General features: G+C 39.6%; 1 protein-coding gene across 1 annotated transcript; it reads right to left on the reverse strand.

Moving 5' to 3' along the window:
• Nucleotides 1–1,966: 1,966 nt before the first annotated feature.
• On the reverse strand, nt 1,967–12,099 carry LOC134675060 (nuclear hormone receptor HR96). The gene is made up of 8 exons (XM_063533215.1): nt 11,048–12,099; nt 10,184–10,312; nt 9,516–9,624; nt 8,155–8,265; nt 7,083–7,208; nt 5,337–5,420; nt 4,184–4,396; nt 1,967–2,845 (listed from the first exon to the last, which is right to left on the reverse strand). The coding sequence occupies exons 1-8, from the start codon at nt 11,764–11,766 to the stop codon at nt 2,645–2,647; spliced, it is 1,692 nt and encodes a 563-aa protein (XP_063389285.1). The 5' UTR covers nt 11,767–12,099; the 3' UTR covers nt 1,967–2,644.
• Between the last annotated feature and the right edge of the window lie 895 nt (nt 12,100–12,994).

Raw genomic sequence — 12,994 nt, forward strand, 5'->3', positions numbered from 1 at the left:
ATTACACCACTGTGTATCACTAGAAACAATTCGAGTTATTATACCCTGACAGATGTTTTTAAAATTGACCCCATAAAATATCTATTCTAAATAATTCTTAACTGTTAAATAATAAATAAAAAACAATAAATCATCCGCTCGGTGGACCCCTTACATTTTTAGTGTCAAAAGGGGTTCCACGTGTTGGCTTCGGCTCCAAAATGTCCGGATCTAAATTGTTCCGTGATGGGTAAGGTAAAGACTATACTCTGTATCATTAGGTATTTATTTGTATCCTAGCATGGCTCCTTAAAGGGGCCCACTGATTAACAGTCCGCCGGACGGCATCGGCCTATCAGTTAGGAAAAAATATTGACAGTTCCGAACAACTGATAGGCCGATACCGTCCGGCGAACTGTTAATCAGTGGGCCCCTTAAGCCAGATGAGGTAAGATGAAAACATTAAATGATCAAATAATGTAGGTTAAAGTCAGGTCATTCAGTGACTGATCCAGGCGGTTTTGTATTTGGTTGATTAACCAATAAATGTTATAACTACCCGAAAATGTACAAATTGTTTGTTTACTTTTATTTAAATACCTAAAGAAACAGACTATAGCGTCTGACCGACGTTTCGGTTTCTTTATAAAAATGATGAAGGTTCGGTTTCGGAAAAAAAGCTGCCCAATCTTTCGGCCGGGCCACACCGAATTTTTTTTTGGAGAATGTCCAACCGAAGCATCGCTTTCGGTATAAGAATCATGTTTGGGCCAAAGGTTCGGTTTCGGTGAAAAATCTGATTTCGGTCGGACAACTAGTAAAGACATAGGCACTGGTCCCACCGCGAGCTAGTAAGCTATGAGCTATCGGCTATAAACACGAACAAAAGATAAGCACTCCCGTGTAAATAAAAGAGACACGGCGATATTTATAGCTCACCGCTGGGCGAGTAACTATAAATATCGCCGTGTCTCTTTTATTTACACGGGAGTGCTTATCTTTTGTTCGTGTTTATAGCCGATAGCTCATAGCTTACTAGCTCGCGGTGGGACCAGTGCCATAGGTACAATAATTAAAACTAACAGACTAAACACAGGAGTCAACCAAATTGAAATAGGTTCACAAATATTTCTTTTTGATTGAAACCGAATTAAAAATAACAATAATATATTTTTTGGCATATTTTCATCTCCATGTACTTATTTTTAGTAATTGACTTCATGTATATTTTAAAATTTATAGAACTGCTTTAATAATTAATTGATTTAAATATTTTAAGTTTAAATCAAGTAATATGGTTCTTTACTTACAGATGAAAAATAAGCATATATGCTAGTGTTCTATTAATATAAATAAAACAATAACTTAATGAATTCAGTGTGATTTGAGTAAATGAATAAACGATCATTAATAAAATAAATTAGACATTAAACGATATGCTAAATGAGCGTTAACATTAAATGTAATTAACATAAAATCTTTAACAGAATAACAACTATGAATTTACACTTTCAATTACCTGTGATTTTCTTATGAGATCTTGGTAGCCCTCTATAATTTTATTTCACATGGATGTATCTTAAAAAATGTAGAAAAAACGATTGCTATCAAAATAGCAAAATAACGTGTGACGTAACGTTACGATATGTGATATTGATATAAATGTAACTTACATTAAATTTTAGTTCAGAACCCTGATATACATATATTGACCTTGCTTAGTAAAAAAACAATATTAAGATGCGTAGGTAGTGTAAAAAATATAATATACACAGGAACCACAGGTTAACTCTTTACCAGGCTAAGGGATATATATATATCCCACATAAGACTGACATTCGATTGTCATGTTTGGAATGTAAGCCGGGTAAAGGGTTAATAACAACTGATCTATACTCTGTATCTTTAGGCATTTAAATAAAAGTAAACAAAATCTGCTTATAAATGGCTCCTTAAGTAGTTGAGGGTAGATAATTTTTACACAAATTGTCCTAAGCCCCACGGTAAGCTCAAGAAGGCTTGTGTTGTGGGTACTCAGACAATAAATACTTACATATATAGAAAGAAATATATAAATACTTACATATATAGAAAACAACCACGACTCGGGAACAAATATCTGTATCATCATACAAATAAATGCCCTTACCAGGATTCGAACCCGGGACCATCGGCTTCATAGGCAGGGTCACTACCCTTTAGGCCAGACTTGTCGTCAAAATGATAACATTACATGATCAACTACTGTAGGTTAAAGTCAAGTCGTTCAGTGACTGATCCAAATGGTTTTGCGTGTGGTTGGTTAACCAATCAATGTTGTAACTACCCGAAAATTTACAAATTGCTTGTTTACTTTTATTTAAATACCTAAAGATACAGACTGTAGGTGGTTCCATTGAGTTGGCAAATATCATATTGAAAGGCGTCACGTTGAAACCCGGAAGCGCTACCTACTTCAGTTGTAATTTTTTTTCTTCAATATTTTACACTATGCGTCTTAGTATATTCCTTTATCAATAGTGTCATTTTATTTAAAGTTGTTCACATATTTTTTTATATTTCTTAGAATTACGACCTCTTTCATTACTAAAAAGTAATGTGTATAACTTTACATAAAATGGTCCTATAACATATTTTACATATTAAACTTATTATCCTACCTTGCTTAAGCAGGATGGTGTTTCAAATCAAATATCTCCATCAAAAGTGGTTCAATAGGATTCACGTCTAGATATACCCCAGTAACTTCTGCAGCAAGCTTCCGAAGTTCCAGGATCTTCTGTATGAGCTTGAGGAAAGTGGATTTCGCTTCGCAACCCGGGTACACGCTTTCTAGGTAGCGACGGAGTAGGTAGTAGTAGGAATTCTGGAAAGAATCATTTATATAGGAAAATAAGCATAGATTTGACCCACATGACATAAAAATATGGTTCATAAACATGAACATGGGTAAAACTACCAATGTCATGAAAAAAAAGACATAGGCCATATTTGACCCCCTAACATAAAAATCTATTACTTGGAAAATAACATAGGTGCTTGCTAGTACATGCCTTAAAATTTTGGGTGATATTGAGCTACGTGGGAATATATTGAGTTATGTTTGACATACATGGCAATAAAACATGGGTCATATGTGGGTCAACCACATGTCAAAATGTGTGTACAGTAGAGTCCGGTTAGTACGACTCCGCATATAACAACCAACCACTTATAGCGACGTAAGTATAGGCACTTGTTTGGTTTTAGTACAAGCTACTATGAAAGCACAACCGTTTATAACGACTCCGCTTATAACGACCGATCGCTTTTAACGACGGAAATTGACTCAAAATCCGTCCGTCAAGTCCGATTACAACGACGAGCGACGTAGTTTTTACAAATAAATTGTTGGTAAGAAGCTTACTCCGTCCCGCGCACCCAACTCTCCTCCCCCTTTTGCATATTGGGAGCAAGATGAAATAGATAGTCATGCGACTTTTCGTAATCTTGCAAACTAAATAAAACAATTCCCATTATTCGATTGAGCTTAAACTTCACACACATAATAAAAAAAATAAGATTAATAAGATACAATTATGTAAGTTGGGTGACAATGCAATATTTTGGTAGGTACCTTCGAGCTGATCTGTCGATGGACACAGGAGGTGGCCACAGGAACTACGTGATAAAACAACGTCATCTTGATTAGATCCCCAAGAATTACGACTTTTTATTTTACGGGATTCGAGTAATTTGCGGATGACGAGTGAGTACTACGCGTACCTTGATGAAAAGTGGCTTCTTCTAAACACGCAAGTCTCTCCATTTAAGACAAGGTGTCGTAATACTAACGTAAATATATATTTTAAAAGAAATGTTTCATTTCTTTGATTGTCGCATAAGTATTAATAAATACAAAATGATGTAATTAATTTGATTAAAAAATAAATTAAAATTGGCGGCTCATTTTGTACGACGTCCGGTTAGTACGACGTAATATCAGCGGTCCTTTGAGTGTCGTTATAACCGGACTCTACTGTAATATGTATTTGACCCATATGGCAAAAGGAGTGGGTCATATTTGACCCACATGGCAAAAATTGGCTATATTTCAACTACGTGGAAAAAAAGTAAGATATATTTGACCCACATGTCAAGTCATGGGTCATATTATGACTTATATGACAAAATCCCAAATATTTTGCATGGGTAATGTACGAACCTGTTCTAGTTTAATAACATCCCGATGCACGACCTTGGGCCGGTCCGGGGTGAACAACAAAATGGCGGACATGACCAGGATAATTTGCTCGTCCTGTCTCCAGCGCGCGTCGAACGAGCGAATGAAGGATTCGTGCGAGCGGTAGATGTTGCCTTTCGCCAGCTTTAGGACGTCGGTGCGGATGCAACCGAATTGTTCTTGAGAGTGAGGTACCTGGTTGAAAAGTTATGGCTGGTTTGGGAAATATTCTAGATTTAACCCTTTACCAGTTGACAGTTCAAAAATGACAATCGAATGTCAGTCTTACTCATCAAAAATAGAACATATGTTTGAAGTGCCGCATGTGGGAAATATATATCCCTTAGCCTGGTAAAGGGTTAAACAAGAATGTTTAACTTAATCTCATGTGGGGGAGAGGGGATTACGGCAGAATATCAGAGTCAGATTATGCTTAAATATTTAACAGGTATACAAATCTCACCAAAAAAAAAAAATATGTTAATGTTGCCATGACGGGACCATTTTGGGCTCGTACTGTCAAAAAGTTATCAGATCTCGTGTAGAGCCAAGCTTCTAATTCTACAAGCCCTAACTTCACACTCTCTTACAAGGAAGGGTACCCAACTGTCCGACTCCGATTTGATTTATTTTGATATATGTTATAGAGTAGTCTAAAATAACGGACACGTATTTTTTTTTAGCTGCCCAAACTCAACCTGTTAGGAGAAAATGGCCTTCAAAGTACTGAAAATTGACCAAACCTTCTAATTTCTATGAAAAACTTTTTTCAAAAAAAAATTCTCCTAACAGATTGAGTTTGGGCAGCTATAAAAAATACGTGTCCGTTATTTTAGACTACTCTATAACATATATCAAAATAAATCAAATCGGAGTCGGACAGTTGGGTACCCTTCCTTGTTAGTCACAATATTTAAAATGAGAGGGTAACTTCAATAGTATGAGAGTGGAGTTTTGGCCACCCTTTACCAGGCTGACATTCCAAAAATGACAATCCAACGTCAGTCTTACTCATCGAAAATAGAACGCTCATTTGAAGTCCGTTTTACGTTAAGAACGTTTGAAGTTCCGTAACATGTGGGAAATATATATCCCTTAGCCTGGTAAAGGGTTAAATAGAAAGCAAAGTAGTTACCTTCCACTGATTCATTTGTCCATCATAAGTCATTGTACTTCTCAGGACCATCATTTCTATACAGCCTCCTTTTAAAAGCGCCACCTACAATGAAAAAAAAAATCAAGGAATAATTGTAAAATTCACTGCTTTAGCCAAGATCCGAACTTGCGATAGTTGCGATCTGGAAGGAATACAAAAGGCATGCAAATTCTGGTAAGTGCCCCCTAATGCAGTGCACCATCGACCACACTGTTAACTGTACAGTCGCCATCAAATATATCGGAGCGGCCAAGGTGCTCAAAAATATCTGAACACGCACTCTAACGCCTTGACAATAGGGGCGTGTTCAGATATTTGTGAGTACCTTGGCCGCTCAGATATATCTGATGGCGACTGTACATCGGTGGACCTTATTCCTTTTGTAATAAGGTTCACCGATGTACAGTTAGGAGTGTTGCTGTTTGTACATACTGTTATTACTGTTTCAATGGAATTTAAAAGTTCATATACCTAAACAAAGTAGGTACAGTCAAGGAATTTAAATTCCGACCCATTTCGTACTTTGTCACAGTGACAACCGTATGAGGTCTCTAGCGGCTTTCATATTGATTGTCACTGTAACAAAGTACGAAATGGGTCGGAATTTAAATTCCTTGACTGTACATAGACAGACGAAGGGTTAAACTAGATTATTTTTTCAAACTGTTTTTTTAAGGTTAGCAATATATGTAACACACCTGTAGTTGCATGCGTCCATAGGCTACGGTGACTGCTTACCATCAGGCGGAACGTAAGCTTATTTACCACCGACGTGGTATCAAAAGTCATACAAACGCCACTTTTATTTAACCCTTTACCAGACTGACATTTCAAAAATGACAATCGAATGTTGGTCTTACTCGTAGAAAATAGAACACATGTTTGAAGTGCCGTATGTGGGAAATATATATCCCTTAGCCTGGTAAAGGATATACCTGATCCTCCTCGCACATGTTCTTGAAAGCGTTGATCTTCTTGGCCATGCTAATGAACCGCCTTATTGCTATCGCCGTAAGGTTCACAATGGTCACTAGCCGCGGGTCGCTCCTTGTTTATACCAACGTTCCAAAAACGGCACATTGATTTACCATACCTGATCCTCCTCGCACATGTTCTTGAAAGCGTTGATCTTCTTGGCCATCTTAATGAACCGCCTTATTGCTATCGCCGTAAGGTTCACAATGATCACTAGCCGCGGGTCGTTCCTTGTTTATACCAACGTTCCAAAAACGGCACATTGATTTACCATACCTGATCCTCCTCGCACATGTTCTTGAAAGCGTTGATCTTCTTGGCCATCTTAATGAACCGCCTTATTGCTATCGCCGTAAGGTTCACAATGATCACTAGCCGCGGGTCGTTCCTTGTTTATACCAACGTTCCAAAAACGGCACATTGATTGAACATACCTGATCCTCCTCGCACATGTTCTTGAAAGCGTTGATCTTCTTGGTCATCTTAATGAACCGCCTTATTGCTATCGCCGTAAGGTTCACAATGGTCACTAGCCGCGGGTCGTTCCTTGTTTATACCAACGTTCCAAAAACGGCACATTTATTTAACATACCTGATCCTCCTCGCACATGTTCTTGAAAGCGTTGATCTTCTTGGCCATCTTAATGAACCGCCTTATTGCTATCGCCGTAAGGTTCACAATGGTCACTAGCCGCGGGTCGCTCCTTGATTATACCAACGTTCCAAAAACGGCACATTGATTGAACATACCTGATCTTCCTCGCACATGTTCTTGAAAGCGTTGATCTTCTTGGCCATCTTAATGAACCGCCTTATTGCTATCGCCGTAAGGTTCACAATGGTCACTAGCCGCGGGTCGTGGACACCGTCACCATCCTGGTTAAAAACAAGTGAAAAGTTAATTAGCAAAGAGCACAGACAAAACATGCTCCAGACTAAGCATTAATAGTCGCGCTACCCCCTCTACCACGCATACGGTAATTTTACTCCATGTTCGAGTTGAAAGTGTCTTTGTGTGACGTCCGTGTCTTTGAACGGACCAATCACGGCACGGGACTTCGCTCACCTCGTCCCGCGCACCCCCGTATTTTTGGCATCATCGGTTGTATGAAATAATTGCTCTAAACTCGGTCTAGAGGAGTCCTAGTCTATGGTAAAGAGTGTACAGTGTGTTTTTTTAACCCTTTGAAATCTTTTAGTCATAAACAAAAACGTCACTTACACGCCAATGAGCGCAAGGGAGCTAATGTAAATCAGTCTACACCTCGACATTGGCAGAATCCACTCAATAAAAGCTATTATTAAAAAAAAAACGTAAACCTTACTTGTGAGTGTGAAGGTTACTTTGACAGTGTATGCCATAACGCCATAAAGCCCCTCCCTTCCCTTCCCCCTCCCTTAGGCCCGCTTGCACCATTCCACTAACCCGGGCTTAATCGGTTAAACTGTTAACACAGTGTCAAATTGTACCATGGTAACTCCATCGTTTAACCGGTTAACCCCGGGTTAGTGAATGGTGCAAGTGGCCCTTAGTCATCCTTGGCGCTGTGGGCACGACTAGTAATGACGACTTTAGGCGTTCTTGGCGTTCAAAAGGTTTAATATGAATAGCGCCTAGCTCGAATCCTTAAGGTTTCGTCACACAGGCGCGTTTTCCGGGCGGGGCGTGAGCGATTTATATGTAAAAGCGGCGCGCCTCGCTCACGCGCCGCCCGCAAAACGCGCCTGTATGACGGAGGAGGTGGTCTTGATGTGTACGAAGGCAGGGGCGAAGGGGGGTTTAAAATTGAAAATGGGTCACGTAGTATGGGTGTTTCCTTACTTTGAGGTTGGAAGTGCAGTCGGCCGCTATAAGTTGCGACATATCGTCGTCTATAGGGGCGTGTAATGCTTTATTCGCTACTATAAGCTCGTTTAGCTTCGCTCGCTCCACCTAGTACAAAAAAACGCATGTTTGAGAGGAAAGGAACTAAAATTTGATTTAGCTTAGCAAGCTATATCCTCCTAACGGCCCGGCCACGACATCGATCCAACACAACAACACGCAACACAACACACAACGATCGTGAACGAGCGTGATACAACGATCGGACCTTTTGCTCCAATCTATGGTTATCGCCGTCGCAAGTCGCTCGATGTCGTGGCCGAGCCGTAAGGCCCAAGGTCTTACCTATAGTACTTATTCAGTTCGATGAAATTTAAATCATATTCAATCGGAACAGAGTCGCATTTGTTTTGTTTCGTTCAATTTTCAAATAAAACCAAAATCAACTCTACTCCCTGCACTAAAGGTTCAAATTTCAGTCATGGCTAGGTTAGGAGGATACATTCATTGAATGAAATTATTTTAGCCACACACACACCTAGCACAGCCACACACACACACACACAGCCTAGCACAGGAATGATGCGACAGTATCTCGCCCGCGAGACCGACAACCCCTTTTTTGTCAATGTATTAATTAGTGAGGGATTAGTGAGGGATGAAGCGCTGGTGGCCTAGCGGTGCGAGCGTGCGACTTGCAATCTGGAGGTCGCGGGTTCAAACCCCGGCTCGTACCAATGAGTTTTTCGGAACTTATGTACGAAATATCATTTGATATTTACCGGTCGCTTTTCGGTGAAGGAAAACATCATGAGGAAACCGGACTAATCCCAATAAGGCCTAGTTTACCCTCTGGGTTGGAAGGTCAGATGGCAGTCGCTTTCGTAAAAACTAGTGCCTACGTCAAATCATGGGATTAGTTGTCAAGCGGACCCCAGGCTCTCATGAGCCGTGGCGAAATGCCGGGATAACGCGAGGAAGAAGAAGATTAATTAGTGAGGGACGGGTAGTCTATATCGCGGGCGAGATACTGTTGCGCCATTCCTGTGCTAGGCCTATCCGAGTTTAAAGTTAGGTAACCATTTACCAGGCTGATATTTCAAAAATGACAATCAAATGTCAGTCTTACTTATCTAAAATAGAATACATGTTTGAAGTGCCGTATGTGGGAAATATATATCCCTTAGTTTGGTAAAGGGTTAAGCGACTCAAAAATATGGAATAATATTAACATCAATAAATTGCTCTAATAATTAGATTAAGATTAATTACGATTCTTAAGAGCTTGTTGCTAGGCCTACATGAATAAAGTATATTTTGAATTGAATTGAATTGAAATAATGTAATATGATAAACACCTCATTGAGTTCTCTGGATGACCCGCTGCAGTTGTTAACGGAGGTGTACGCTTCAAACTCCAGCTTGATTGCCTCACACAGTATGGACTCCATGGAATTTGGCTCTATTCTGTAACATTGCGAAATAATTTAAAGGTTAATATTTTCCGCTAGCGCTCGCCCCGGCTTCGCACGGGTAAACCATAACAAATTATACACCTAAACTTTCTTCAAGAATTCTTGGAGAAATGGATAACTGTCCACCAAAAACTGTTGTTAGTGCACCGTCCAACACTTTTAAAAATAGACTGGATACACATTTTAAAACATTAAAAAGTGCAAAATAAAATACAAGTGCTTCGATATACACGCATCAGCTCTAAGAGCTGCTAGTGTATCAAATAAAATAATAATAATAAATAACCTTATGGCTCCTCTACACGATGGCCCAACGCCGGCCACTCCAAGGGACGCATTTATGCGCAAGTGATATTGCTATCTCATTCTACCGCATGGCTGCGTCCCTTGGAGTGGCCGGCGCTGGGCCATCGTGTAGAGGAGCCATTAAGAGTGGGACGGGAACGGACTCTGCTACTCTGGGTAGAATGAATGCCAGTAGAGAAGAGTTCCGGACTGTGGTAGCTGACATCCATAGAGGATATGGCACCTGGAGAAGTAGCTACACTCACCGTTCGACATCCTGCAGTATATCCCTAGCTTTATTAATGTCAGGATCAGTGCTTGTGGACGGCAGTTCCTCGCACATGTGAACCGGCTTCGCTTCCCGGTGGATCGCATCGCCATTTGTCAGTATTGACCTGAAACAGAAATTACATATAAAAATAAATATTTAGTGTTTTTTTTACTGAGCAACTTTTACTATTTTTACTAAAAAATTGTCTCACGATAATCTTCAACATCTGATCTTTATTACTTGATTTTGGGGTTGGTTGTTGGTCTCATAGTAGAAGTCGCTCAGTATGACCTATAGATTCATCTTGCAAATTATTGCTGGGAAATATATATCCCTTAGACTGGTAAAGGGTTAAACAGCTAATTGACTTTGGCATTAGGCATATTACAGTTAGGTTAGTTGAATCTTGAACATTGTAAGGGTTTCAAGCCACAAGGGTTAAACATTGCTCCCAAGTGAAACAACATTTTCACTACACCCACACAAGGAAAACACTAACTGTAAAACATTACAAATTAAACCCAAATGAATGTCATTAAATCTTTATCATTCAAAGTTATCACTTACTGTAATACGTTAGATTGAATTGTTAGTTTTATTTTATAAAATTGTTGATGTTAAAAGCAAAAATATTATGTAAATTCAACGTTGACGTGTAAAAGTGCCCTTGTGGCCTATTTGCTGAATAAATGTTGATGTTTGATGCTTACCTTATCAGCTAACATGAGGAGCAGGGATAGGAAATTCGGATGCTTTTATACCTAAACTTCGGCCTCAGTACCTACACCGCGTTGTTGTTGAGTAGTATGGAGGCGGACTCAATTTAATTTTGCTAATAATAAAATAAGAAATACCTTACCTTATACTGTTCTGTTTTGGCTGTTCATACATTGTACTTTCAATAGACATCATACTATCACACATATTGTATGACTCCATCATCCTCGGATCATACTGAGTTTTCTCATCCATCGGAAACACCTTCATAGTGTACGGGTGATCTGCGCTCTGCACCGGAACATAGGACCCATAACCTGGCGGAGAACTTAATGAGTCCACCTCATTGCTAAGCGGAGACTGTACGGTACTGTTAGGGCTACAAGTAGTACTGTTAAGGACATCATATTGTATCACAGACTCTTGTATTTGAGGCGTAAAATTTCTAACATCATCGTCTCGCTTAAAGTTCTTCGAGCTAGTTATATCCTCATCCGGATCCCGCTGTCTCTTCTTAGCTCTATTCTCTTCTATTTTCCTCCGTTTCTCTGCTTTGTCCTCATCTGACATGATAAACTCTTTCACCATGCCGATGGCTAGACATTTTTCTAAACGGCATTTCTGGCAGAAACGCCGAGTTATGACCGTAATATCGCAGTTGTTAGAGAAAGGGCACTTGAACTCCTTGCCAGTTAAAGCATTCCGACGGAAAAACGCCTTACAACTCTCACAGGATATCGCGTTGAAATTATATCCCAACGCCTTATCGCCACATACTAGACAAATTTTCTGATGCGGCCCCAACTCTTTTCTTTGTTCGTCCTCCACTTTTTTATCACTTATTTCACTATTACTATCCATTTTGTATAGAAAACCACTGCACTTCCACGCTTACAGAGATAAACATGCTATGAAACCAGCTAAAATTAGCTAGACAACAAACTATGTAGCTTGCATTGCAAAATTGTCATAATACTCATAATATGCACATGTTAGCATTGTGTGACGTCATAATAATTAGCACTGATATCCAGAGATCGCGAATATTGTTGGTAAGGGTCGATAAGATGATAATTTGTTAAATGTTTTGATAAAAATAATTACATGAGTACATAGAATCGTATCGTATGACTCGTTTTGATGTTAGGTTGAGAATAATTTGACTATTTGTCTTTATTTGAGTGGAATTATGAATAAAAAATATATTGAGTCGTAACCCACTATAATAAGGTGGTTATTTGTTTAGTGCGTATTTGTAAAACGGCAAAATACAAACGCAATTCATGTAATCATAACGTGATAAGAACATAAACATATTTATTGGAACACGAGCTGTCACTTTTTTTTCTCTATAGCCCCCTCCAGACTATGCGCGTGAATCGCGGGCGAAGCCGCGAACGCAAGTGTGGCGTCGATTTCGCAGATTGTTCACGCCTTCGCGCCTTGTTCTCCGTTTTTTGTCGGTATTTCGGCCCGCGTCAAAGGAGACGCGAAGCGCGAACTTGCAAGACTCCACATTACACACTATTTTGGCTCTTCTGTGGCAAGATAATTATACGAGTATTATGATTATATTATATTAAGCAGCTATATTTTACGGTTTCACAAGAAAACAAAATGGAAAAACAGCTAAATCACGTATGATGCCATGGATAACTAACAGTTAAACTCGATCAGCTGATGCTTTTCCGCCATCTTGCCGCAAACCAAACTGCGAAATCACCGTGAAGTGTGCGAGTGTGGAGTCATACGTCAACTTCGCGATATGTTCGCTCCGCGACGTCGCGGCGCGATTCACGCACATAGTCTGGAGGGGGCTTTTCGCCGATCGCCGTTCAGTTTAAGTAGACAAGTAATAAAATTGTTAGTTACATATATACTGTGGTTTGTGTTTGTTATTTTGATATACTTATGTCATTTACTATGTTAATATTTTGTGGTGTTAGATAGCACAATGAGTTCTCTGTCTGAGTCAACGTGCCCCCACTGTCCTGACTCGTCGCGAGTTTTCACATCCCGAGGTCTTAAGTCACATATTACTCGTAAACACAAAGATGTTCCCCACCTTATACCCCCGCAACCCGCCGGC

Source organism: Cydia fagiglandana, chromosome 21 (assembly GCF_963556715.1).
Source record: "Cydia fagiglandana chromosome 21, ilCydFagi1.1, whole genome shotgun sequence".
Taxonomy (NCBI): domain Eukaryota; kingdom Metazoa; phylum Arthropoda; class Insecta; order Lepidoptera; family Tortricidae; genus Cydia; species Cydia fagiglandana.

Coding starts and splice junctions, on each gene's coding strand:
- LOC134675060 (XM_063533215.1), bottom strand. CDS start 11,766: ATGGATAGTAATAGTGAAATAAGTGATAAAAAAGTGGAGGACGAACAA. Junction 9,625..10,183: donor ATACTGCAGGATGTCGAACG/GTGAGTGTAGCT, acceptor GCAATGTTACAG/AATAGAGCCAAATTCCATGG. Junction 7,209..8,154: donor ACTGCACTTCCAACCTCAAA/GTAAGGAAACAC, acceptor GTTTTTAACCAG/GATGGTGACGGTGTCCACGA.